This window comes from Macrotis lagotis, chromosome 1, assembly GCF_037893015.1.
Source record: "Macrotis lagotis isolate mMagLag1 chromosome 1, bilby.v1.9.chrom.fasta, whole genome shotgun sequence".
In the NCBI taxonomy this organism is placed as follows: domain Eukaryota; kingdom Metazoa; phylum Chordata; class Mammalia; order Peramelemorphia; family Peramelidae; genus Macrotis; species Macrotis lagotis.
In genome coordinates, this window is record NC_133658.1 from 19,176,524 (window position 1) to 19,203,772 (window position 27,249).

General features: G+C 36.6%; 1 protein-coding gene across 4 annotated transcripts in view; it reads right to left on the reverse strand.

Annotated features, from left to right (window-relative positions):
* The window catches only part of ADAM28 (ADAM metallopeptidase domain 28), a 94,559-nt gene that overhangs the window by 35,476 nt on the left and 31,834 nt on the right, over positions 1-27,249 (reverse strand). For 3 of the 4 annotated variants that reach the window (XM_074195297.1, XM_074195291.1, XM_074195288.1), the window contains 8 exons: positions 25,358-25,434; positions 16,462-16,657; positions 11,146-11,208; positions 9,582-9,653; positions 6,882-7,051; positions 4,690-4,774; positions 1,102-1,232; positions 441-618 (listed from right to left, as the gene is read on the reverse strand). In XM_074195297.1, coding sequence (XP_074051398.1) covers positions 441-618; positions 1,102-1,232; positions 4,690-4,774; positions 6,882-7,051; positions 9,582-9,653; positions 11,146-11,208; positions 16,462-16,657; positions 25,358-25,395 — 933 coding nt within the window. In that variant the 5' untranslated portion in view covers positions 25,396-25,434. The remainder of the gene's footprint in view (positions 1-440; positions 619-1,101; positions 1,233-4,689; positions 4,775-6,881; positions 7,052-9,581; positions 9,654-11,145; positions 11,209-16,461; positions 16,658-25,357; positions 25,435-27,249) is intronic. The other variant, XM_074195293.1, reaches the window with a different exon arrangement.

Consider the following 27,249-nt stretch of genomic DNA (forward strand, 5'->3'; position numbering starts at 1 on the left):
AGACCTAGAGACCTGCTTAGAGGTTAGGTAACTCATCCACAGTCACACAACTACTATGGACAAGATTTGGATAGACTGGAATACAGATTTTCGGAGCTTAGGTCTTTCTGCTCTATTCCTTACTAACTCCAATATATTTCTTTGAGTTGAATTGAAATGAAATAAATTACTTCGATATTTCTAGTTCCAGGACTTAAATTGTATTTATATAAAGCCTATTGTCTTATCTCCATCTCCCCTGATACTCCCCGCTCCCCCTCCCATCAAAATCACAGCGTTCCTTGTCTTATTAATCATGGAGGCATTCAGAGACTTGTCCAAGAATCACCTAGCTCAATGAGTGTCTTAGGCTTTATTTCAGCTTAGGTCTTCCTGACTTCAGGCTCCGACTCACTGCCTATATAATTGATTCTAATCAGAAATGGTGTCTAGGTCATTACCTCTGGAGACCCACAATCACAGTCTTCTCCCAATTCTACTATCAGGTTCCCACAGATTGGGGTAGATATTATATCATCAGGTAAAGGGACATTCATCAGGCAGTTGGGTGACCCTGTGCTCATGAATTTATCGAAAGTGTTGCGACTGCAGGAGCTGAAGTCCTTGGGGATATAATAGCTGTTGGGATAAGAAATTCGAGTAAGGATTATTTAGCCAATGGTATGCATTCAACCCCTCTTTTTTTACAAATAAGGAAAGTGAGGTCAGAGAGTCACAGTGACTTGACTAGAATCTCAAAGCCCATAAGATTTAGGATATCATCAAAACTGAAGGAGACATTGAGGTCAACCTCTTCATTTTAGTGGTCAGGAAACCATTTTCCAAAGGGGAAAATGATTTCCCTAGATTAACACAGTAAGTCAAGAGAGCTATAATTGGAATTCAGTTACTTCACTAGTAAAGATCATCAGAAACAGCCTCCACTCCCCACACTTCGTGTCCCAGAGAACATTAGTGCTTGAACCAGAAAATGGTTTGAAAAATCAAAAACTCTGATCAGATTGAGAAAAATGGAGCCAGCCATTGGTATCTGCCTTGTCCACTCCCACGTGAGTAATAAATGAACTTTTAGATGGGGCTTTTGCTCCAAGAAGGTCTCACCTGAGCGCCCGATCCATCACACATATTGAAGAAGGGCACTTGCACACGTAGGTATCGTGGTACATTCCAAAATTATGACCCATTTCATGGGCCATTGTTCCTGCAACCCTGAGGAGGTCGAAACTGTGGTCCTGAGGGGAAAACATCATAGCAAAGCAAAAATTAGGAAGACAAGTCAAGTCTCTAGATACCTTGAAGAGGTTGTCTGAAGGACTAAGAGTAAGAATCGAATAACTAAATTCTCATTGTATTTCTGAAATCTTGGTCAAAGTCCTGGGGAGCAACCTGTAACGTCCCGAAGCAGTCCCGTACCCCAGTGCTTGGCATGGTGCCAACTCTATAGTGAGCCTTCAATAACTTGTGTACCACAAAATACTATCAAGTGCTGGTTATTAATGTTATGTTGATTGATGAATCTTGATTCATGAGTATCTCATTAGGCAGCAGTATGAGTTTATGGAGATAGAAAACTTGGGTTTAAATAGCAATCTGCATTGGGCAAGTTTAGGGGAACCCCCCCCAGATGCTCACAAGGGCTATTTGTGTCCAATCTCTAGTAGAGCATTCCAAGCTTGTATCAGTCTGAGGAGCTACAGTAAGACTTATTCTAATTTGGCTCCAATATATTGATATCATTTTGGTCTTCTTCGATAATGAAGGTCAACAACCAAGTCTGGGAATTCACATCTATAAAGTGAAGAAACTGAACCAAAGGATCTCTTCAATTACATTACTCTTTGACTTTGTTGAAACTAAGTAAGGGTAGGAAATGTGGTATAATCCTTTCCTTTCCTATTCCTCAGAACATCTATCAGGAGAATTTTTGTTTTATTGTTGTTTGGGGGGAAGAAACCCATTTCAGAAGGCCAATTGCTTTTACCTGTGTTTGACTAATTTGTGTTCCAACTGTAATGCTCTCATTCTTAACTCTCCCCAGAAATAGCTTAACTGAGGTAGGATAACAGGGAGTTTTGAGCCAGGATGCTGAGACTTAAAGGGTGCTTCATTTTAGCCCCCACATTCTTTTGAACACATAAACAATAGTGTATCAACTTACTTTGCCTCCCCCCCAATGGAATTGTCTTCATTCCTTTTTGTCATTATTATTATTTTCATATAATAAATGATAAAGTTGAAACGAGGACACTATTTGTGCTATTGGCCCTGGACATGTCTGCTGCTATTTCTCTGAGTAACAAGGTTATTAATTATATTGATCTGTTTCTACCTCTCTATGCTCCCAAATGATTAGGGTATAATCTTCTCTTCATAACTTACTTTAACAATATTTATTTTAACTTTTTTTTAAATTTTGAGTTGAAAATTCTCTTCTACCCATCCCTCCCTTACCCATTGTGAAGGCAAAAAATGTGATATCAATTATGCATTCTCCACATAACCTTCTTCACATTCTTCTTTGACCACAAAAGAAATGGAATCCCTCAACTGACTCTTTCTCTAAAACTCAAACTTCACAAGCTTAGTTCTGTCAAGAATTATGATTTTTTAAATTGATTAATATGATATGTGGATTTAATTTAATAATGATAATTGAATATGTAGAGATCTCTTTTCACAGGCAGGCTTGGGGCCTGAGAAACAGTGAAAACAAAGCAGCAGAAGTCATTCATCGATCATGAAAGGTCCTGCCCTGAACTGTGCTTTGTTGAATGAAATAAGTCAGTATAAACTGTTCTATATAATAATAATGTGCCCCTGAATCTATACCATCAACATGCTCATTTCTATAGGACTCTTATGTGGATGGTCACAAGCAGTATTAGAGTTAGATCACCCTGCTTGGTGGACTTGGCCGGGGAAGGTCACTCAAGCCCCAAATCTGATTGCTCTATCATCCACTTTCTCACTTATGATTATATATAACATATTTGATTCCCTAATAGCAAGACAGTGCTCTTATCAGGAGAAATCCCATGATTTGCAATTGGTTCCTTGAAAAGAAAGTAACTAATAAACCATTATACAATTTACTGATACTGTTTGTCACTCCCCGATTATGGACACCTCAACAAAAAATTAACAGTTTTCATCATTAGGTGTCCATGGCAAAAACCAGATTCACTTGATTCCATCTCAAAATGTGTAACCATGGACAAGTCACTTAACTTGTCTTGACTCATTTGTAAAATCCAAGGGTTCAACTAAATGTCATTGAAATTCTCATCCAATTTTAAATCTATGTTCCCATTATACTGTGATGAATGAATGAATAAAAATATGTTCATGTCCATATATTCACATACTTAATATACATCTATGTGTGTGAAACTGACTATCTATACATGTTGCCTCTGTCAATCTTCACAACAATCCTGTGAGTTATTCTCATTTTACAGATGAGGAAACTGAGTCAAACAGAGGCTAAGGTGACTTGCACAGGGTAAGCATCTGAAGTTGGATTATAAATTTGTGTCTTCATGACTCCAGGGCAATCTTTCTATCCCCTATACCTCCATTGTACCAAAAGGTGACTACAACTGTATCTCCAGTTGCTTCCATTGTATTAAAAGCTGGTTATTAAAGAACAAGGGAATTCATCACTGTTCTCAAGGAGCATATACTAGACTGGAGACGACAACCCATAAAGGAAAGTTTAACTTCAGGCTCAGTAATAAAGGCCAGAGGTCCTAGGAGTGCAGCCCTGGTCAGAGATGGAGATACACCCTGCCACTGTGTGGCAAGAAATCACCGATCAGGAGGTAGACACAGGAAAGCCTGGTCCTCCTCTAATGCAATTCAATATGGTGCCCATTCCTTCCATAGATTAGATGAGGGTATACTCTGCCCTTCTCTACCAAGCATTTCTCATAGCATGCAGATGGCCTCTACTTTGAGACACAGGAAAGAGCAAGTACTGCAGCATCAGAGGAGCAGACTTTACTCATCCAGACTCTTGATATAAGATTCTTAGATGATGGGTCTGAAGATAGAAGAGTTGGAAAAGGTCATCTAGTCCAACTCTTATTTTATAGACAAAGAAACAAAGTCTGAGAATATTTAAGTGAATTTCCCAAGGTCAAACAAGAAATGAATTTGGAGAGCAATTATTTGTTCTGAGGCTTTTGAATTCTGAATGTAACACCCTTCTACTGTGTTTCTTGGGATGAGGAGATAGTAAAATCATTCAGAAATATATGAAAGTCAAAAGGATATGATGGAGGAAGGGAAAGGAAGGGAAAGGAAGAGAAGGGGAGGGGAAGGAAGGGGAAGGGGAGGGGAGGAAGGGGACAGAAGAGAAGATGCACTGGGCCTGACTGGGATGGGAATGGAAACATAGGGCATATAGAATAGGACAAGGCAAGATAAGACAGGATGGGAAAAGATAAGATAGGATTGGACAGGCAGAATAGCATAAGACTCCCTCTGAAGAAGGCAAAAAAAAAAAATCAAGAAGTGTGTTAACAATACAATTTAGCTACTTGTATTGTGGTTTCTTTGGAATACCTTTAATCCTTATGTAATGGAGAAACAAATATATAAAACTTCATGGTATCTAGATGTACTTTTTTGGTATTAAGGAAGAAGTCACAATAAATTGCAGAAACCCCAATTTATCTGTCAACATACCTGTACAATGCCAACAGAATGATATGGAGAACACATTGTTGACATGAATGCCAAACCCACTATAGGTCCAGTGAGGTCTGTGCCCCTGAAAGAAAGAGGAAAATTTATGTGAAACTGTCTTATTTTCCATAGGTACAACCCAACTAGCACCACGAAACAATCTAGAAATCATCAGCACAGATACCAGCAGAGAAGATTCCTTGTCACTTCGTTCGGTGGGTGACTCCCTATTGCAAGAGGTCACTGTCCCTATTTTTATACATCAGTCCTTCTTTTCAACAACTCAGCTCAATTCGATTCCATGACTATTAATTAAATGCCTCTTATGTTCCACATAATAACTCGACACTTAAGAAACAGATACAAAAGCGAAATAGTTAAGAGACCTCAAGGAAGTGACATTTGAATGGAAAACTGGAAATTATCCTCTCAGACTCCCCCAGAATCTCATTTTTTTACTTTATTTTCATTTAATATCATATCTATACTTCATAGACCACTGCAAGAGGTCTTTAAGTCAAAAATAAAATAACAATTAAAACCAAACAAGGCATCTGATTTTATCTGGTAACATGTTCAAAAATTCAAACTCATTAACCTCCATCTCTCCAAAGAAAGGAATCTTCATCTTTCTCTCCTCCTCCTCCTCCTCCTCCTCCTCCTCCTCCTCCTTTTCGAATGTTCCCTAATTTCTGATGCATTGCTTCTTTTGAATATTTCCATTTTATCCTGTTTGTGCATTTTTGTTCAGTTGCTTCAGTCATGTTTGAAATTTTATGATCCCCTTTTGGCGTTTTCTTGGTAGAGATACTGGAGTGATTTACCATTTTATTCTCCAACTAATTTTTCAAATAATCAAATTGAAGCAAATAGGGTAAACGGACTTTCCCAGGTTCATACAGCTAATAAGCATCTGAGTATAATACTAATATATACTAATATAATACTAATAAGTATCTTAAATTCAGAGAAATGAGGCTTCCTAACTCCAGGTTCAGTATTCTGTCCACTCTTCCACCTAATTGTCCATCTGTACATTATCCCTCTCGAGAGCCTGTGAACTCCTTGGAGGTAGGTGCTGCCTTTTACCTTTTCTGTATCCCCCCCCCAGCTCTTAGCACAATGCCTGAGCATAGTAGGTGCTTCATAAATATTTGTAGATTGACTATCTGGAGCCTTCTTATGGCATTTTATACCCATTCCTACACAGAATCAAAAATTTAGAGCTTTAAATGATGTCAGAGACCAAGGTCCAGAGAAATGAAGCAATTTGCCCAGAATCACAAACACCACAAGGCAGTTAGACGATCTAGACGATAATCCAGATTTATTTCCAGTCTCACTCAATTTGAGCACATTACTTGATGACTATTTGCCTCATCAATGGGAAAACAGTCACATCTGCCTCTAAGAGTTTTTGTAAGGAGGAAATGAAATAATATTTGCAAAGAGTTTTTCAAACTTTAAAGTCCTATATTAATGCTAATATTATATTATAATAAAATATATTATATGTTGTATATTGGAATACCTCTTATTTTATGATAATTACATATTATATAAAAGTACAAATGTGAAGGCCATAACTCCCTTTGTTTGTAATGGAGCTGTACAACAGAATTGACCTAAAATTCTTGATAGAGTGTTTGGGTTCAAACTTGGGTTCAAATCATGTTCTTATATTCAATAAGTATCTGTGCCATTTACCCTTTCTGAGACTTCGTTTCCTCATTAGTGAAGTAGAAATAATAAAAAAAACCACTAATAAAACACCATCTATTATAGAAATATTTTCAGACGAAAATGAGATTTCATATAATCATATATTTATGAATGCATACATGTTTGCATGTTTCTATATGTGCATGTATGTATGTATATATCTGCACATATACACATATATAAAATGCTTGATAAACTTTAGAGTTATATAAAAATGTCTGTGCTGATTATACAATTATTATGAAAAGTAAACATTTTGTTCGATTATCCCAAAGAAGGGCTGCTAAATATGGGGACCAAAAAGTTAGCTGCCTGGGTAGTTGTTCTTTCCCTTTCAAACTTAGCTGATATCGATATCAGATATAGTCTGTAACCAGGAAAACACAGCTTCTTTGGGGAAGGTTTTTTTTGAGCATCTTTTCTAAATCTCTTGGGCAGTCAGATTTATGCATAGGATAATTGAAACTTACGTGATTAATTGGGCGACATCATGGCGCTTCATTTGGGGGAGGATACCTCCTCGCCAGTTTGAGAAATTCTCCAAAGTCACATTTGGATTAGGGCTTATTTTTATCTTATTTCCATTTGTCCATATTTCCATACCCACCAAGGCCACTTGAATATTGAGCTTTTTATATAACTGTTAAAAGAAAACACACTTTAGGACTAAGCAACTTCAACTTCTGAAAATTATGTAAAAGCTACCATGAGATTGTGTATCTTTCAATACATTCTTATGAGAAAGACACTCTGGGCAATTATCTTATAGATAGAACATCTGAGAAATGTAGGCAAATAGTCCTCAGACTCCTTGTTCTATGGGTCATTTTATTGGGCCAAAAAGAAAAGGCTTTAAGGAAAACTCCCAGAATTTGGGACAGAATTTGCATGATATATATATATATATATATATATATATATATATGTATATTAGGAAGATATGAACAAGGATCACAAAAGAATGTGCAGGCATAGTTAGTGAATGGTTGGTACCACTAAAGAGGTATTATGAGAAGAAAATGAAATAAAAAAATAAATAAATGGAAGGAAAGTAGGAAGAATGAAAAAAGAGAAGAAGAAGAAGAAGAAGAAGAAGAAGATGATGATGATGATGATGATGATGAAGGAAGGAGAAGGAGAAGAAGAGGAAGAAGAAGAAGAGGAGGAGGAAGAAGAGGAAGAGGAGGAGGAAAAGAGGAAGAGGAAAAAAGAAGAAGCAGCAAATAAGCAAAGAAACAAAGAAAGAGGAGGAAGAGTAAAGAAAAATAACAAGGAAAAGGATGAAGGGGAGAAACAGGAGATGGAGAAGAGAGATTTGGAGTTTCTTGACTGGTCCTAATCAGCTTTGAATTTGAACAAGTCACTTAAACTTCCTGATCATCTATTTCCTTATTTGTAAAATCAGGTTGTTGGACTATTTGTCCTCTGAAATCTTTTCCAGTCCTAAGTCTCCGATTCTCTGAATCACTAGATCTTGATTTCCCAGTTGAATGAATGTGTGAAGTCCAGACATTCTACTTCCATAGACATCATTCCCAGGACTGAATGACCATGTCTTAAAGATGTTTGGTGTGTGAATGGAAGAACATTCTTATTTTAGTTACCTTCTGGAGACCCTTCAACTCTAAAAATCTTGATTCTTCTGAGAGTACTGTGATCCTACAGTCATAATGAAATCTTAGCAAATAGCATGGTTGAATTCCAGGCAGGGCCCTAAATCAAAGTGTTTTGCGGGTCTTAGATATGTGCTGATTTCGGTTCTTTTCCAATGACAACTTCATTCATTCATTCATTCATTCATTTTCAAAAGAAGCAAGCAAATGAGGGCAGTTTCATGAACTTTATATTTACTGGAATTAATTCAAGCGAAAAAACAAAGCTGAGAATTATGATTTAACCACTTATGATTCTTTGTTCCTATATTTACAAGAAGATAAATTCACATACATTCCAGTCTCAGGTCAGAATGACATGCACCTAACAGGTAGAGAGAAGAGTCATAGAATTTAATTTTCAATGAACCTTCAGAATTCATTAAGTCCAACCCTCCCATTTTGCAGAATGAGGAAACTAAGATTCAGAAAAGGAATAGGGAATATTGGTCAGATGTGGGTCATAGATCTAAAGTTAGCGGAGACTTAGATGTCATCTAACTTTAGTCTAACCATCTCAATTAAGGAAATTAACCTAAAAAACTTGAGTCATTTGTTTTGAATTATTCTAGTAATGAGAATTCAAGGCAGATTTTGAACTCAAGTCATTGTATTTTAGAATTATGCACTTTAAGAATATCTCATCCAAACCTTAATTTGCAGAGGAGGAAATTAAAGTCCATAGAAGTTATGTGACTTGCCCCAGGTCCCACGAGTCTTAAGGAATATTTGAGCTCAGCTCCTTTGTTTCCAGAGACAGTTCTTTTTATTGCATCTCTTTGATTTTGTTCTCTGGTTTTTGTGAGGCAATGGTGCTAAGTGACTTGCCCAAGGTCACACAGTCAATATGTACCAAGTGTCTGAGGTTACACTTGAATTCAGATCCTTCTCTCCCCAGGGCCAGTGCTTTATCCACTGCACTACTTAGCACCCCCTATCTCTTTGATTCTATATCCAGTGCAATATCCCCATGGCTGCTTAATATTTAGGACCAGGGATTCAGGACTTTAAAAATGAGTATTCTGCCTTTACTCTTCAGATGCAGAAACTGAGGTCAATAGAAGTAGCCAGTTGTCTGACTTAGAAAAGGTCAAGTTTGGATTCAAACATTGTTTAAATTACAGTTTTCTCCTGCCTTGGTAACAAGGACAGGACAGAGTACCTAGTGATATTCCAGTAATAGACTTTTAAGGAAATCTGACAGTAGAGTCAGATTACAAATGACTTGGCACCTTTTATTTATTAGGGGGTGCATCTTGCTAAGCATCCAATTAATATATTAACTTAATTCCCCGGCCACAGTGCCATTAACTAGAAGTGTCCCCCAGAGGCAACAGGTATAATGGATATGAGCCATTTCCTCCCTAATCAGTGTTTATATGGTGATGAACATGTTTGTTCTGCTTTCAATGGATGAATGATTTCACATATATAAGCAATATTGGGTGCTCCCCAGTCTTTCTAAAATAACAATCCTGATCAACTGCTTTCATTTTGACTTAATAACACAAATCCTACCATGTTGACAAAGTTGACCATGTCAAAAACCCTCTGTCTTATTTCCTCTGGATTTCGGTTGTACTTTCGAAACTGAAAAAAAAATGGACAACAGTGTCAATTTCAACTGAGAAAAAATTTTGGCATCATGAGGGAAAGGGGATTCTTCTAATTCCAACAGAATTTAGCAGAAACATAGGACATGAAAGGGATAAATACATCATGAAACTGGAGAAGATAGTTGAGCACTTTTTTTCCTATCATATCCTCATCATTGCTATAGAACTATGATTTCATCATTTAGGGAATACCCAACTATCAACAGAGATAAGAACTCTTTTATATTTTACAGTCTTAGAAGTTGCCTTGGACACTTAAAGTTTAACTTCTGCAGGATCACATATTCATTCAATGTCAAAGGGAAGTCATTGGCATCAGCTGTTCTTTTGCCCAGGAATAACTTTCTATCAGTTATAAAAAAAAATAGTCAATAAACATTTATTAATCAAATGTCAGTCACTGTGCTAAGCACTGGGGGATAAAAAGAAAAATAAAAGATAATCTCTGCCCTCCAGGAAAACACGGTCTAATGGGAGAGACAACACATGAATAACTATGTATAGGCAAGATATGTAAAGGATAAATTGGAAATGATCAACAGTAGGAAACCATTAAAATTAAGGATGATCAGGGAAGGTTTGTTGTAGATGATGCAATTTGAGTTGAAGATAGTCCGGAAGCAGAGCTAAAGAGAGAAAGTTCTATCCATTGGAAAGAGTCAGCAAAAATTCTCCAAGTCTGGAGATGGAGTACCTGGCTAGGAGCCAGCATCACTGGATTGTAGGGTAAATGGTTGAGTGAGGTGGGGTACAAAGGGAAGGTGTAAGAAGACTCTCTATTTCATTGCTTACTTTATGTTCACAAATTAAATCATAAAGCTCCCCATTATTTCTTGTTCACACATTGTATATATTTGTATGTATGGATCTCTCTATGAGCATACATTGATGCACACACACATCATGTATATATCGATAAATATGATATATATCTCCCATATGGATATATTATATTCTATATAAAGGTAATTTAATATTAATTAATTATATTATAATTATATTAATAAATTATAATCAAAATAATTGATATTAAAGTGTTTAAACATGTGTGTATACACATGCATATATGTTGGACAGATAGTTAAAATACATAAGCAAAAATCTGGATCTACAGCATTGGGAGATATCGCCAAGTAAAAAATCAAAAAGAAAAAATGAGACCCTGTATCTATCATTATAATGGCAATGGGAAAGTCAACGAGAAAAAAATGAGAATTTGAAAAAAAAATAGCCACCAGTTTTTCCTAATCCCATAGATGATGTAAAAGAAAGAACACTGATTGCAGGCTATCAGGCTATTTTTCAAGTTCAGCTTTATCTCCTTAAAACAAATGGTGCCGGGATTGAACAGAACCCTCATTCCTTTCAACTAAGGCAAACACTTTTGCCCTTGTTCTCTCAAGAGCTGTGTAAATCATGTTCTCTACTCGGAGATTAATAGAACACTGCCTTATCTGAATACTCACCACTTTATTATCCAGGACTAAATAGTACTCGATATATTTCTTTTGATTCAAGTCTTCTCGTTTCTATCAAGAGATATAAGAAGGAAGTTATTAATATGCTATCATTTTCCCTATGTTTTCATAGCAACACCCGCACCTTTTTATAAAGCAACAATAAAATTGAACAAACGTCTATTTTTTTTTTTTACGATGGGCATCTCCAAGTTTCCAGGTCACATGAGCAGCAAGATAAAGGACTAGACATTTTCTCTTATCCCTTTACCTCTCAAACCTCTCCAAAACAGAAATTATGTACCAAAGATAAAACAACTTCAGTTGTCTCCATGGTCTGGGAGACCCAGAATCCAATAAAAAAGAGATTTAATCCAAAAAATGTGAACTGAAGTTTAATAACAATAAACTTATTTACTACCCCATTTCATATTTTGTTACTGGAAGTGAGCTCACTCTTGGAGCCTCAAGCTTACCAAAAAAATCAACACCCATATTTTCATCTTCCCTCCCTCTTTCCAGTACCTTGGAAGCCTTGATTATAGGCTTTGGAAATTTGCCCTGGCCATGATGTACAGCCAGTAGCCATGATCCTTCAAGAACAAAAACTCATCAAATGTGTCAACCTAGGTGCACTAGTGCTGCAAAGCTCCATAATGTTGAAATTCCTTAAAGAATTAAGGAAAAGAGGCAATGGGGCAGGTCACCAGGACAGGACATGATGGATGTGACTGAGCAGTATTCTACAAGCCTGAGGAAAGGACAAAATATACATGTGGAGGAAGTTCTGTTCACTCCTCCCCAAAGTCCTTTGAGGCAGAGATCTATGCTGGTGAACTGGGGATTTTCCAATATGAGAGAAATGGCTGAGGCATTTTAAGATCCCAGCTCCAAGGAAACCAAAATTGGAGGGGAAGTCATCAGAAAGAAATACAAAAGGATTTTAGCAAGAAAAAAAATTCAAAGATGTTGAATACCTCTAATGTGGGAAGAGAGAAGAAAAAGGAGAAAAAACTTAAAAAATAAATTTATATGATAATTTATTCTATATTTTAAAATAACAGTAAGTTGTATATAATAGAGTTACAATTTCATGTGCAACTATTTTTAGGATACTGTTGTTGAAATGCTTGCTATATTGCATAAATTATAAAAATAAATATTTTAGAATACAAAAAAATCAAAAGTTTTATCAGTAATGACAGAAGGAACTTGACCTCCAAATGTGGTAATTGAGCTTAGGCATCAATCAATCAATCAATAAATAAATAAATGCTAAAAAAAGAAGGGAAATTATCCAATTCTTGATAAGGCAGAAGAAGCTATGGAAATTTGCAACATGCTAAGAGGTTCAAAAGAGAAATTAGAAATATGAGAGCTGAATTTATGGGCTCTATGGGAAAAATAACGGGAAGAGTAGAAAAACCAGAATCTCTAATGTCAAACTACAATAAATAAAAGAGGAAACAATAGATTGGGAATGCAAATACACAGAAGGTGAAGGGCAATCTAGAAGAAGAGAAGCAAGAAAAAGATTAAAATTAAAAGAAAAGTGCTTATGTAAGCAAAACATACTAATCTTAAAGACAGGATGTGTAGCAACCCAAGCATCAAGGTGTTCCACAAGAATATGACAAAAGGAAACCAAACAAATAAAAAATCTTATCATTATAATGCAGGAAATAATAGAAGAGAACTTTTGGACATAGAAATTTTAATATCACTTTAAAAGAAATAGCAAATTTTCTCAAAAGAAGGAAAAAACTTGTTGGCAAATTCCAGGAGGTTCAATTTAAGAATTTGATTCAGAAATAGCAAGTTCTGCAAGCCTTCACGAGAAAGACCAAAAGGGAAAAAAAAAATTCAGATAATGCGAAACTAATCAGAGCTCATCAGAAAGAACAAAAAAAAAAAAAATGCAGATTGGAGTAATGTGTTCTGAAGAGTCCTAGAGCTCCACCTTGGCTGAACTATCCTGGAAATCTGAGTTTACCATATATGAAGGAAGAAAGAAAGAAAGAAAGAAAGAAAGAAAGAAAGAAAGAAAGAAAGAAAGAAAGAAAGAAAGAAAGAAAGAAAGAAAGAAAGAAAGGAAGGAAGGAAGGAAGGAAGAAAGGCAAACAAGCAAACAAACAAATGAATAAAGGTACAGTAATAAAAAATGTATTTGAAACACTTTTTATAAAGAAGACCAAAGCTTGAACAGATTATTTGTTTCTCAAACAACAGAAATTCAGGAGGAATGAATAAATGAGGCAGTAAAGGATGGCAAATAATGGCAGGATAATGTAGAGATCTCTTTAAATATGCTCTAAGAGAAGGAAAATAAAAAGGCAAAAATATATTGATGGAAATAGTCAAAAGGCAGGTGGGAGGTACTGTGGACTAAATCTGTTATCAACCTGCCTACAGGTGAGTCATTTTTTTGGACAACATTACCATCTGAGAGGGTAAATGAAATTGAGAGTAATAAGGAGAGAGGATTTTGTGATGGGTACACCAGGCTCAAATCAAGAAAATAAGAGTGGGTCACCAGGAGGTGGGGGGAAGAGGATTAAGAAGAAAAATAAAGGCAGGAAACTTTATTTTTGTGTTGATAGGGGCTTTCCCTGATGAATGCTCCATTGGGTGAAGAAAGATGGTCTGTGAAGGAAAATAGGAAACTTATGTTGGTGACCTGAGGGATCTGGTGCCTAAAAATTCTAGTCTTCCTCCATTAGGAGGAGCATAGTTGGATTCCTTGGATGCAACTGGCCCTTTAGGGAATGGGAGAATACCAGGGAGGTGATTGTGAGGCAAATAAGGAAAGAATAATAACCAGCAGAGGGAATAGGTCAGTGGGAGGCTGTATAATGAGGAATGTGGTAGGGGAACGTAGTGAAACTTTACCACCTTGGGGCAGTGCCTTCAGAAATTGGCATTGAGAGAGACAAAAGGGGGAAGGAGGATTCATGGGGGAAGCCCTTCTTGGCAGAGGGAGAAACCACTTACAGTAGGTGAGTCTAGATTGGGTGACAATGCTTTGGAATCTTTGTTTGCATAAAAATATACGGGGGGGGGGGAGAGATTAGATAATTCAAAGAGGAAGGAAGAATGAATAAGAAAGTGACAAGACTTGTTAAAGGGCAAGAAAAGAAGGGGAAATCTACTTTACTGAGAGGGAACCTGGAGGTGCAATGGAAATAATATCACCAGATAAAAGAGGGGGGGTAGGAACTTGTAATCAAAGATTCAAAAGGAAAGGAGTAGCAAATAAGAGGGAAAGATTAGAGTTCAAAGGAAGAGAGGCAGTGGGAAAAAGAGCAAATCAAATAAAGATTACGGTAAAATAACTGAAGGAACATCATACTGTATTTATAGGAGAGGAGGGAAGAATCAGAACTTGAAAAAATATCAAAGACAGATGAAAATACAAACTTTATTCCTTTAAATGCAAATGGAATTAACAGCTCAATAAAATGAAAAAGAGAAAAGATTTGGATAAGAAAGCAAACCCCTACAATTTGTTGCTTACCAAAAAACAATTTAAAAATAAAAACATGCACAAAATAAAACAGATGATGAAAAAATCTGTATTAAAGGCATAAAAAAATACAGCAGTGGCAATGATTCTATCTGATAAAGCAAAACTGAACATTCAAAAAAAGCACAAAGTAATAAACAAGGACAATATTATGCTGAAGGGAACTATATACAACACAGTACTTTAGTTCTTTGGTCCAATAATAAACTCAGATATCCCAAATGTCTTTGTATCCAGATTCATAAAAGAATCTTTATTTGAGCTACAAGAACACATAGACAATAACAAAATTGACAGGAAACTTCAATATTTCTCTCTCTGTTTTAGATAAGTCTAATGGAAAGTTAAACAAAAATGGAAATATACACTTGAATGAATATAATAAGCATCTGCTATGTAGTAAGTGGTGAGAATAGAAATACCAAATGAAAACAGGCTCTGACTTCATTAAACTTACTTTCTACTGGGGAAATTAGATGTGTATCTGTGGATAGTTGAGTCTCACATAAGTACCAAGCATTTAATTGTAACTTCACAAATTAGCTATTAATTTTCTCATCTCTGGAGTTTTTACATTTAGTTAGGACTCAAACTAGGGTTAACCTTAAGCAAACTTTGAGGTCCTGGAAATGTGTCTCCCATTTTTTCTATTCCCACTTGAAATCTCTCTCAAATGATATGTATTACCCTATTTGCATCTCATGGATTGTTCAAGATTCACCCACCCCAGGCCTTTCCTGCCCAGACAATCTCTAAACCTCTCTCTACCTGGTTCTCCTTTAAGCTTCCCCTGGATTGCTTTTCCCAGCCAACTTTGAAATTTCATAATATCTAATGGACTAATTGTTATCATGGTAATAAATTAAAGGGTACCCTTGCCAGGGATATCTTCAATTCAATGTAAGATAATTCCTTAACCAAGAAGTAGCAGGGGTGGAAATTCAGTCATAATTGATAAACTATTAGAATATTAAGAGACAATATTAGCAGGGAACTATCCCCATTATTAGGATTAAGGTGAGCCTTTTGTTGATGAAAAAAATATTCATCAGATCCACCCCCACAAATGAAATACAATATAAAGATGTGAGTATGCACATATATGTACATGGAGTATATAATTTATATATATATATATATATATATATATTAATATCAATACATGTATGATATATATATACAGTTTATATCTACTATTTATAATCCCTGTTCCACCATTGAAGACATAGACATATGCTTAATCTATAATATTTGGATAGAACTTTCTGTAATGTGTGCCCACCCTCATGTCCAGCTAAACTAACCAGAAGGGACCTAATCATTCTATTTATTTTCCCTCCATTTTCCTAGGGGGAAAATAAAATGCAAACAAAGCATAGAATTAGGGTTGAAAAGAAATCTCAAAGGTCCTTTAGTCCAAACTCATTTTTTTTCTGATGCCCAGAAAGATTAATCAACTTGTCTAAGATCATACCAATGGTAAATAGTGATCTGGGATTTGGAGAAAGTGCTCCAAATCAAAATCAATCTTTCCTTCTTTTCATGTATAGGCTGTATGATATTCTCAACATCATTATTTTCAGTGAAGTCAGGACAGCCATAACTATTGGTTCTTACTTATAACTATTAATCTCATTGGTGATAGTCTAATAAAATGTACTACTGGGTGGGCTGACATTGTCAGTCGTGGAGACCAGGAAAGGTTAGGTGGCTTAGGGTGCCCTTGACACCCTTAATGATTGTTTTGACTGACTGCTTTTCAGAGATAAGCATAGTGAAGTGAAGAAAAGTATGAAACTTACCTTGGGATTGTTGCCTGACCTCACAGTCTTCTCCAGGAGTGGTTCTTCCTCTTCGATCATGTCCACTCCACAGGATGTCTCGGGAGAGTTCTGTTCCTGGCTTTCATATGTGTATAGAGCATGTTCTTGCGCTTCCTGTTCTGTTAATCCCAATGGTTCAATGACATACAATTTTTCTTGATGTTCAAAGAATCCCCTGAAAGACAATAGAGTCAATAGTGACCAGTATTTGGATTTTAAAGAAGATTCTTGAACAGTAGAATCTCAGAGCACATCCAACTCATACCCAGAAAGAAATTCTATATAGCATAGACAACAAGTGGGCTGCCAGCCCCTTCTGGAAAAAAGTCCATCTCAGGACCTCCCGGGGAGGTGGAAAACACTTATTAGTGTTTTGGGTTGGTATAGATTCTCCCTTTGCTGACCCAAATAAAGGCAACTATGAATTTCTAAAGACATGATAAAAAAGAGGTTGATGAGCAGGAAAGTGGGTATTTGCCTCAGAAATCAATGAGGATGCCTAAAGAGTTCACTAATCAATAAGGCAAGGGCTGGTAATGTAAGATGTAACAAAAATGTGACTTGACTCTATAAAAATAGAATTCTGGGCATTAAATCTCAGATTGAAGCTAGTAAAGAAAACAAAGAATTTAACAAGAAGGATATATTTCCCCCAGCTTCTTGGAATGGATGAAGAGAAGGCAAAGGTATTCTTTTGAACATCTCTTTTCTCTGTCAAAAGTCAGGGATTTTTGTACTAGAAAGAATGGAATAAAAATGCTAACAGAAAATATTTTGTGAGACCTAGGGAGATATCAAAGGAGCATTTCCATTCAACAGATGTGTCCAAGAGGACTTGGAAGATATGATTCCCTAGCCACCATCAGGAGTCTTTTAAAATTGGAATGGAACAATAGAAACACTGAAGAATTAGAAAAGGGTCAATGCCCAGATTCTCAAACTTTGAAAATTGATGTTGTGCCAATTATGAAACAGACTTTGATTCCTGGAAAATTATTAGCATTTTTGTTCTGTCTTTTCAATTCTAAAACTCAATGTCCTTTGCAGAGAAAACAGAAGTTTAAAAAATGAATATAGTCCTGCTTCTCTCCATCTAATTTAAAAAGTCACTTGGTCCTTTATAAATGCATTATTAGAGGAAAGATTTAGAAGAAGTGGTGATAACAATTTATATGGCTTCCCCCCAAAAAAACAAAAATATCCAGAGAATTTGGATTTACTTGTTAAACAAGATGACCAGATGGGTAATTCTAAGGAATGCTATAAACTGGATCTTAAAGTTTGCAGAGTATCTGATCTCGTGGATTATTCATTTTTGAAAATAGATTGATCACTCTTGGGCTAAACAATAGCTCAGACAGGTCTGGAACTGGTTGAATGACTAATTCCTTAGAGAAGTCATTCATGATGCGATGTCAACTTAAACAGAAGTCTCTTTAGAGTGTCCCATGAAGCTGAATTTAGGACTATGGTGTTTACCATCTATATGAACTGGATGCAGACCAGTGATCCAACTTTCCATAGTTAGAAAGAAAGAAAAGCATAAAACCATGATTCCCAAATAGCTCTACAACCTAGAAAATTAGGTTGAATTCTAAAGACAAAAATAAACAATGAGACTATATGGTAATATCCTTGACTTCAGAAATTCATCTATATATATATAGGTTGCACATAGGTGAGCTAGAGCTCAGCATTAATTCTTCTGAAAAAGAAAGTACATTGAATGCCTGGGTTTGGCAGGCTTATAGAATTCCTGAAGGCATGGAATGGAAATAAGGTTAAAAGGGAAATTCTGGTTCAGTTAGAATCCCACTAGACTGTGAGCTCCTTGAAGGGAGGGCCTAATTTTGCCTTTCTTTATATGTCCAGTATTATGTATTAAGCCTGATTTAATAAATGCTTTCTGATTAACTGATCATGAAGGATTTTAAATATCATTATGAAAAGATTGTTTTTTTTTTCCTACAGATAATTGGAGAACCATTTATAATCCTTGAATGTGAAAGTAACATGGTACTATACTTATGAAGGGAATTATCTCCTCTAGGTAGAACAATTCAAGGAGTCCAATTCGTAATTAGAAATGTGAGAATGGAGGTAAAGAAAGAGGTTAAGGCTAGATAAGTAATTCTGAGAATCACTAGCATAAAGATAATTGGAGAGACTAGGAATAATTAAAATAGGGACAGCTAGGTGGCACAGTGGATAGAACACCAACCCTGAAGTCAGGAGGACCCGAGTTCAAATTTGACCTCAGACACTTAATAATAACCTAGCTGTGTGGCCTTGGGCAAGCCACTTAACCCCATTGCCCTGCAAAAATCTAAAATAAACAAACAAATAAATGAATGAATGAATGAATGATGAATGAATGAAATGAATAAGCAAATGAACAAATAAATAAATGAAAGTAATTAAAATAATAATATAATCCACAGAAACCTATGAGATCACAAAATGAAATAGTTTATAGAGACAGGAGGATCCAGGAGAGACACTGTGAAGATCAAGCAAAGGACATTAAGGAATAGTGCTATAAGTAGGAGGAGAACTAAGAGGGAAAATTTAGAGAGAAAAGAATATGGAAGAGAAGAGGATGAGCAACAGTGTGAAAAGCCACAAAAGATCAAGAAAAATGAGATTTGGAAAAGGTCAGTGGTCATAGCAATTAGGTTACTGGCAACTTTAGAGACAGTGGTTGGTATCTGTTGAATGATGAGATCAGAAGCCAGATAGCAGAGATCTGAGAAGTCAGAGGCAGGAAAGAAAGTCTAGATTGTAAATTTACCTAAAATTGCCTCTTTTGTTTTTTAACAAATTGCTTCTAAATCTGTCCTCTTGGGATAAGAAGAGCAAGCTTAATCCATGTTCTCTTATTTTTGTGTTCGTACAACTCCCAGAGCAACAAATCAGATAAATTTGTGTTCTATTATTGCCCTTCCAGTAATTAGGATCATGGGATTATTGATCCAGAGGTGGAAAAGATTCTTGGTGTCACTCAGTGTAAATCCTTCATTTTACAAATAAGGAGATTGAGGCACAAGAAAATTGCTACTTGATCAAACTCATATGGGTAATATACAGTAAAACTAGAATTGAACCAAGGTCTTCTGACATCAGATCCAGATTCCATGCTTTATAGACCATGTTGCCACTTGAACACCACCCTAATGCTCCTTCGAAATCCTCAAATTAGCCCTCCCCAAATCCTTCAAGAAAACATCCTGTGACATATTTGTATCCCTTACAATCCTTCTCACTTTCCTTTGGCATGTCTCAGCTTGCCATGCCAATCATTACATCTAGTAGCCATTGTGGGGCACAGACTACAAATACGATCAGTCTAAAGAATACAGACCAAAGGAGGAAATGTGAATTCTTACCAGGTCCAATTTCATTTAAACCCTAATGCTACTAAACTTCTTTTTAGAAACAACTCATTCAAAACCCAGGCCAAAATGTCATCTTCCTATATGTAGCTTGCTAATAGAAACTGTTCATGACTAGGCAACAACCTTTGGGCTGTTGTCTTTACATACCATTCCATCTCCCTTTTGAGTGCCTTTGTCAAAGTGGGGTTCCAAAACGAATATTCATACCTTCCTTACTTCTGCCTTAAAAAATGTCCAACTTTTGTCAAAGCTTAGCTTAAAGACTAGATCTAATGAATATTTAAACCTTAATACCTCTGGTTTCTGCCATTTCTAAACCTATGGTCCACCCAATTATTCACATTCTCCTCTTATTGAAATTTTCACGCAACAATAGATTTAGAGCAAGAAGGACTTTAGAGGTCATCAGGGCTACTCCCTTCATTTTATAGATGAGGAAACTGAAACTGAGAAGGGTAAAGAGATTTGTCCAAGGTAACAGGACTATTCAGTGACCAAGATAGGGTTTAAACTCAGGTCTTCCTTACTTTATTTTTTATTTTTTATTATTATTTTTTAGATTTTTGCTGGTGCTCTATCCATGGTGCCACCTAGATGCCCCAGGTCTTCCTTACTTTAAGTCCAAAGTTCTATGTCCTGCTCATCTTAACTGCTTCTGTTATTACACAAATAATCTATATTTATTTAGAAAGATGAGAATAGAGGTAAGGTCTACATAAATATTGCATTATCTCAATAAAATGTTTCTTGGGGCGGCTAGGTGGCACAGTGGATAGAGCACCAGCCCTGGAGTCAGGAGGACCTGAGTTAAATCTGGCCTCAGAAGCTTAATAATTACCTAACTGTGTGGCCTTGGGCAAGTCACTTAATCCCATTGCCTTGCAAAAAACCTAAAAAAAATTTTTCTTGAAGGTAGAGATGATATCTTTGTATTAAAAGCTCCAAATCCTAGCCCAGAAATTCATACAAAGTAGAGGATTGAGGAATTCTTGTTAATATAGATTGATTGGCTGGTTGATTGAATGTAAGATCCTTGAGGCTAGAAAAGGTTTAAATTTTAGTTTTCTATTTTCATTGTTTTGCTTCATCTTTCACAAAGCAAGTACTTAAATATTTGATGACTTGAGTAGAATGAGAAGAATCTATGATCCCATCAAGTTGGGGACCCTCATCACAGCATAGAAGGTAATTCCCCTGTCACTTGTTATCCACCCTTATGGAGGATTCTTTATCATATATGTCAATAAATCCTGGATATTTAAGAATATATTTAATGAATATGATAGAGGTTGTTTGCTGGTAACCAAGTTCTTTCCTTATGTTTGATTTTAATGTCTTCTTGCCCTTATTTCCTAATCTGTCAGTAATTCAGCTGGCCTTGGTTTTGAGTCTCCAGAGTTATGGAATAAGGAGGGAAAAAAGGAGGAGAATGAGGAGGAGGAGGAAAGGAAGACTGGGATGATAATGATGATATATTTAAAGCTAGAAGAGATTTTAGAAGACAACTACAGAGGAGGAAACTGAGATACATAAAAGGGATCATAAAATTAATAGTTCAAAGGCATCTTAGAGATCATCAAATCCAGTCTTCCTCCATTTTACAAGAGAAGGAAAATGAAGCATAGGAAGTTTAAGTGACTTATCCAGGGTCACACAATAAGTTCTTGAAGCAGGACTGGAACCTATGGCTTCCTTCTTCAAAATATATATACCACCCCATGATATCTAGTGGAAATGGTAATAGTAGGTGTTTCTCTGTTGGGGATGGGAATGGGGTGAAAAATCTTATTAATAATAAAAATCAATCTCATATTCAGCTAGGTGATATGTATTGTACCTGGAATCAGAAAGACTGCAGTTTAAATCTGGCCTCAGATACTTAAAATTTGTGGGACCTGGGGGCAACTAGGTGCCTCAATGGATAGAGCATTGACTCTGAGGAAATGAGTTCAAATCTGTCTTCAGACACTTAATATTTACTTAGCTATATAATCTGGGCAAGTCACTTAACCTCATTGCCTTGCCAAAAAAAACCCCAAAAAACAAAAAACAAAACGGTGACCCTGGGTAAGTCATTTAACCTCTGTTTACTTCAATTTCCTCAAGTGTAAAATGGGGTTAGAGAATAGCACCTATCTCCCAAGGTTGTTGCAAAGACAAAATGAGATAGTTGCAAAAATGTTAGCACAGTGTCTGATATCCAGTAAACATATAATAAATGCTTAATTTCTTATTCTCCCACAGAATTTTGAGATTTATAAATTCTTATATGTGCATTGCTCTAGCCTAGTCATCCTAGGACATGGGATAAAATATAGAAATGGGGAATGTTAGCTGACATGGTCCTTGAAAGGACTGGATTGCTTGCAGTTTGAATAGTGCAACAATTTCAGTGGCTGTATTCTTGGTTTGGGGCAGTTCCCAAATATGGCCCTTTCCATGTGGTCCAGTTGGAACTAAGAGAAGTCTCATAAATGTTCCTTTCTGAAGAAATGTTTTTAATCTCACCATCCTGATCACTCTCTTTTGATCACTCTCTTTTGAAGTATTCCTGCTTCTCAACATCCATTCTAGAATTAAATATGGAGAATTGAACAAAATTATGCAGAAAATATTCTGAGGAGGTAGCAGAGTAGGAATACCAGCTTACTTCTTATGTTCCAAAAATTCCAAATAAAAATAATAAATAATAATTTAGCTTTTAAAGGTTTCAGAAGTTTTTGTGCTCTCTTATCTTATTCTCATAATATCCTTGGGAGCTAGATACCATTATTGTTCCCATTTTATAGATGAGGAAAGTAAAGCAGACAAAAGTCAGATGACTTACCTTGGGTCAAATAGCTAGTGAGGGTCTGAGGTCAGATCTGATTCCAAGTCCAACACTCTACATTGCACAATATAACAACCTACCAATTACCTACAAAGTGACATATTCCACTAGACTATATGAAAATAAAGACACAAATGAAGCACTCTCTACTTGAAGGGTCTTCATCAGGGAGTGTTTTAGCCATATATAACTTTTTTGTGACCCTATTTGGAGTTTTCTTGACAGAGTTAAGGGAGTGGTTTGCCATCTCCTTCTACAGATTAGTTACAGATGAGGAAAATGAGTAAAATAGGGTAAATTGACCTGCCAAGGATTACATGACTAGTGTTCAAGACCAGAAAGAATTCAGGTTCTCCTGACTCCAGGCCTGGTGCTTACTTCCAAATGGAGAAATTCATAAATCTATGCAAACACACACCTAAATACATGCAAAATAAATATAAATGTAAAAATATATATATATGTATATAAATGTGTAAATGTAAATAAATAGAAAGTAGTTAAATATAAAGCAACTGGTAAAGGAGGGCATGAATAATTTAAAATGTTAGGAAAGGCTTCAAGGAGTAGATGCCATTAGACCTATGGCTAAAGGTACAAAGTGAATCCTCTGAGGTGGAAGTGATAAGGGAGGGTATTTCAGGCTAAGTGATAGCCAGTGCAGAAGTACCAAGATGGCAAATAGAATTTTAGAATGAAAAAATCAATCATATCAGTTTGATTTGTTCACAGATCAGTGGGTAATGAGGTTGGAAAAATAGATGGGGGGCAAGTTGTATAGGACTTTTAAAGCTGAACTGAGAAGTTTAAATATAAACCTGTTCTGTTGAAGTTTATCAAATATGAGAGTGATATGACCAGATATAGAATCTCACAAATGATGATATTCTTTGATGATTCAGGTCCCAAGCCACCCATTCCTGTCCACTCCATGTAAATTTTGTTAACATCTCTCCATAATTCACCAAAGCAAGTCTACCTGGTAGTTTAGTCTATTCTTGCCATCTCATAGTTGCCATGTGACCAACTATCTTTTTCAAACATAAGGCAACCTAAATTCATTTCAATATTAAACAGTTTTCAAATAACTACCCCAGGAAACAATGTCCATGAAAAATTTCCACTATGTTGATGACTCTCAGATGACCTACAAGGCTCTAACCACCTGTCATCATTAGCCCTCGTTTTTTTACAACTTCCTGTAAACCAGTCTCCCATAACGTGGCTTATATGGCTCATTCATATAGAACCTAAGAATCATGTAGGCATGGTAGAAAGATCACTGGATGAAGAATCAAATTACTCAGTTTTGAGCTCCAGTTCTGCTATGGTTTCTCTAGGTCTCAGTTTCCTCATCTGAAAAGTAAATAAGATGTATTTGATATCTTCTAAGATTCCTGCTAATTCAAGGTCCTGTGGATTTAAATGTTGCCCCACTCAATTCCATCTAGCTCTCACCATTTAGTCCACAGGCAGAACATGAAAAACTTTTCAAATATCTTGATAAGAAAGCTGTTATAAGAAAAAGGAAATAAGCTTCATCTCTTCTGACATGCAACAGTGAGTGTGGTAAACACTTTTCCTTCTCAGAACTCACAAAGAGCAGCCAGCCTTCCCAGAACTAGAGGTTTTATGAATCACTTTTAAATGTTGTTTTATTTGTTTTTACTGTCCATTCTTTATCTTTCCTTCTATCATTTTAGACAGTTCCTTTTGTCCCATGGAGGACAGATTAGATTATGATAGGTGGAAGAAGAGGGAAGAGGTGTTGGTATTTTATATAAGGATAAGTTTCCTAACTATCTGTGCTGTCCAAAAGTCAAATGACCTTCCCAAGGAGCGAATGAGTTACCCAATCATGACTTTAACCAAAATATTCTCAGTTCTTTCCAATGATCTTCATATATCTTGGTCTCAAGAGCCTTCACTATCTTAGCTGTCCTCTGGACACTAGTTTGTCTATCATTGCTAAATGGAGGCACCTAGAAATGGACACACAACTCCAGATGAAACCACAGGGGACACAGAAGAGGGACTCCAATCTCCCTTTTTAAAGAAGTTTTATCTTTCTTTCTTTTTTTCAGTTTTTATAAGGCAATGGGGTTAAGTGGCTTGCCCAAGGCCACACAGCTAGGTAATTAAATGTCTGAGGCCAGATTTTAAGTCAGGTACTCTTGACTCTAGGGCCGGTGCTCTATCCGCTGGGCCACCTAGCCATCCCAGTTTTATCTTTATTTATGCAGTCCCAAATCCCACATGTAACACATGTCACTGTTGATCTTTCATCAATATGGGGAATATAAAGTTGGATTTGTACTACTATGACGTTCTGATATTCTGTCATTATAGGGAATGTAAAGTTAGATTTCTACTAGTATGACTTTCTGATCTTTCATCAACATGGGAAATGTAAAGCTGTAGCTCCTGCCCGTTATCATCTATAACAATGGGTTAGACCACTGGGAGCTTGCATGACTTGCCCAGACAGCTAGTATATGCCGAAGGAGGAGGTTCAACCCAAGTTCTTCCATTCCAGTATTGATTCTCTTATACTATGGTACATTGCTTCTAAATAGATTTGGTGATGGGACATAGAAAAGGTCATTCATACTGTTCAGATTTCTCCCTTAGCCCACTGTGAAGAGCTCACCTTAGACCCTGACAGGTGTTAATACTGGCTGTAGACATCTCCTCATTCAGGATGTGTCCTTGGTAATAGCAGTTTTCCTGGGGAACAAGAGGGGAAAGCTGTGGTTTCTTCCACATAAAACTATTGATTATAGATTTAGAAACAAAATATTTACAAGGCCAAAATGCACATTTGTGAACAACCCAGGCTCTTCCAGAACAGACTATCTCCAGGCCCTGCCCCAATTCCCCCAATACATAGCTGCCTAACTTACCTGCTCTTACTCCTGGGCTGGGGCTAGGTAATAGCTACAAGAAACAAATACTCAACTGTGGGTAACTCCTTCTCTCCACTGAAATAAAGGTATCTTGAGATTTGTAAAGTTCTCAAGGAACTCATCTCTAGAGAAGAGACAAAGCATGGTGAGAATAGAAATTGCTTCATTCTCTATATCTCCACCTCCAAGCACATGATTGGCACATCATACTGGCACATCAATACTGGTTGGTTGACTGACTGATTTATTGATAGCAGGCTAGCCTTGCATTCAGGAAGACCTGAATTCCAGTCCTATTTAATAAATACCCTAGCTGGGTGATCTTGGTCATGTCACTTCTCAGGCCCAGGCACTTCTCTATGTTGGCAAGTTACAGCGTGGTTGTCATTATATCAGAGTAAGTCTTCCCACACAAGATATTCATTACCTAGAAAAAAGATCATAGCTCACAAGTATTAGGTGAGCATCAAAAGGTCCACCAGAGACAGGAAGAAGGTGGGGACAGCCATTTGACTGATGTCAAGGAATGATTTTCAGTGAAGATCTGTGTGTGTCCATGTGTGTTTTAACACAACTTTTGAAATAGTTTCAAACTATTCTTAATACACACACACACACACACACAAACACACACAGTCAGAGTTCTTCAGTGAAATCCTTCATCCCACTATTCAGTCAAATGGTTATTCACATATTCTTTTTCTCTTTAGTGGACCTATTGATGTTCATCTAATAGGATCATATACATCAAGGAACCTTAGCTACTGTTGTGTCCAACCCTCTCATTTTAGATTTGAGGCAAATGGAGTCCAGATTGGTTAAGTGAGTTCCCAAGGGACACACTTGTGAATGTTTGAAGAGGGATTAGAACTCAGGTCTTCCTGATTGCAAGGCAAGCCCTTTATCTCTTAGAACATATTAACTTCATTCACTAAGGGTCATAACTAATGCTTCCTGGTAGATGTGAAACAGTGAGAACTGCAGCCCAGGGGAACTTTAAGTTATTTTTAATGTCTTGTGGTTACTGGAAACTAGTTGCTCTGACTGATTTCCTTGGAGGCATAAAGTTTAGTGGAAATAGGCTGAGACTTCTTACATCATTGTGGGTCATAAATTGTAAGAAGGGAGCAAGGGAGGTAGAAAGGAAAGAAGGAAGGAAGGAAGGAAGGAAGGAAGGAAGGAAGGAAGGAAGGAGGGAGGGAGGGAGGGAGGGAGGAAGGGAGAGAGAGAAGAAGAGATGGAGGGAAGATAAAGGTGGAGTTAGGTAGAAGATATGTGCACCCCCAACAATGTGATTGAAGAGAAGATTCCTGGGGAGCAAAGAGCAATGGAACTTAAGCTGATTTAGCCATAATGGGTTAGGTGAGACATTTTGGTCTATTTCTATAGGAGCTTATGATCATAGGAGGCCCCCAGTCACTTAGATGTGATCATGTCATGACCCCCAGTAGAATTCAAACACCTTGAGAATGGAAGGGACCATTTGGTGTTTTATGCTCAGAGTTTAAGAACTGACAATGACAATGACAAAAGGCTCAAAACATGCTAATTGATTGACTGATTAATTGTATGTCCAGAACCCCAATGGTTGTGTTAAGGGTGAGGATGAGGTCTACATAGGCAAGGTGTAGTTTTT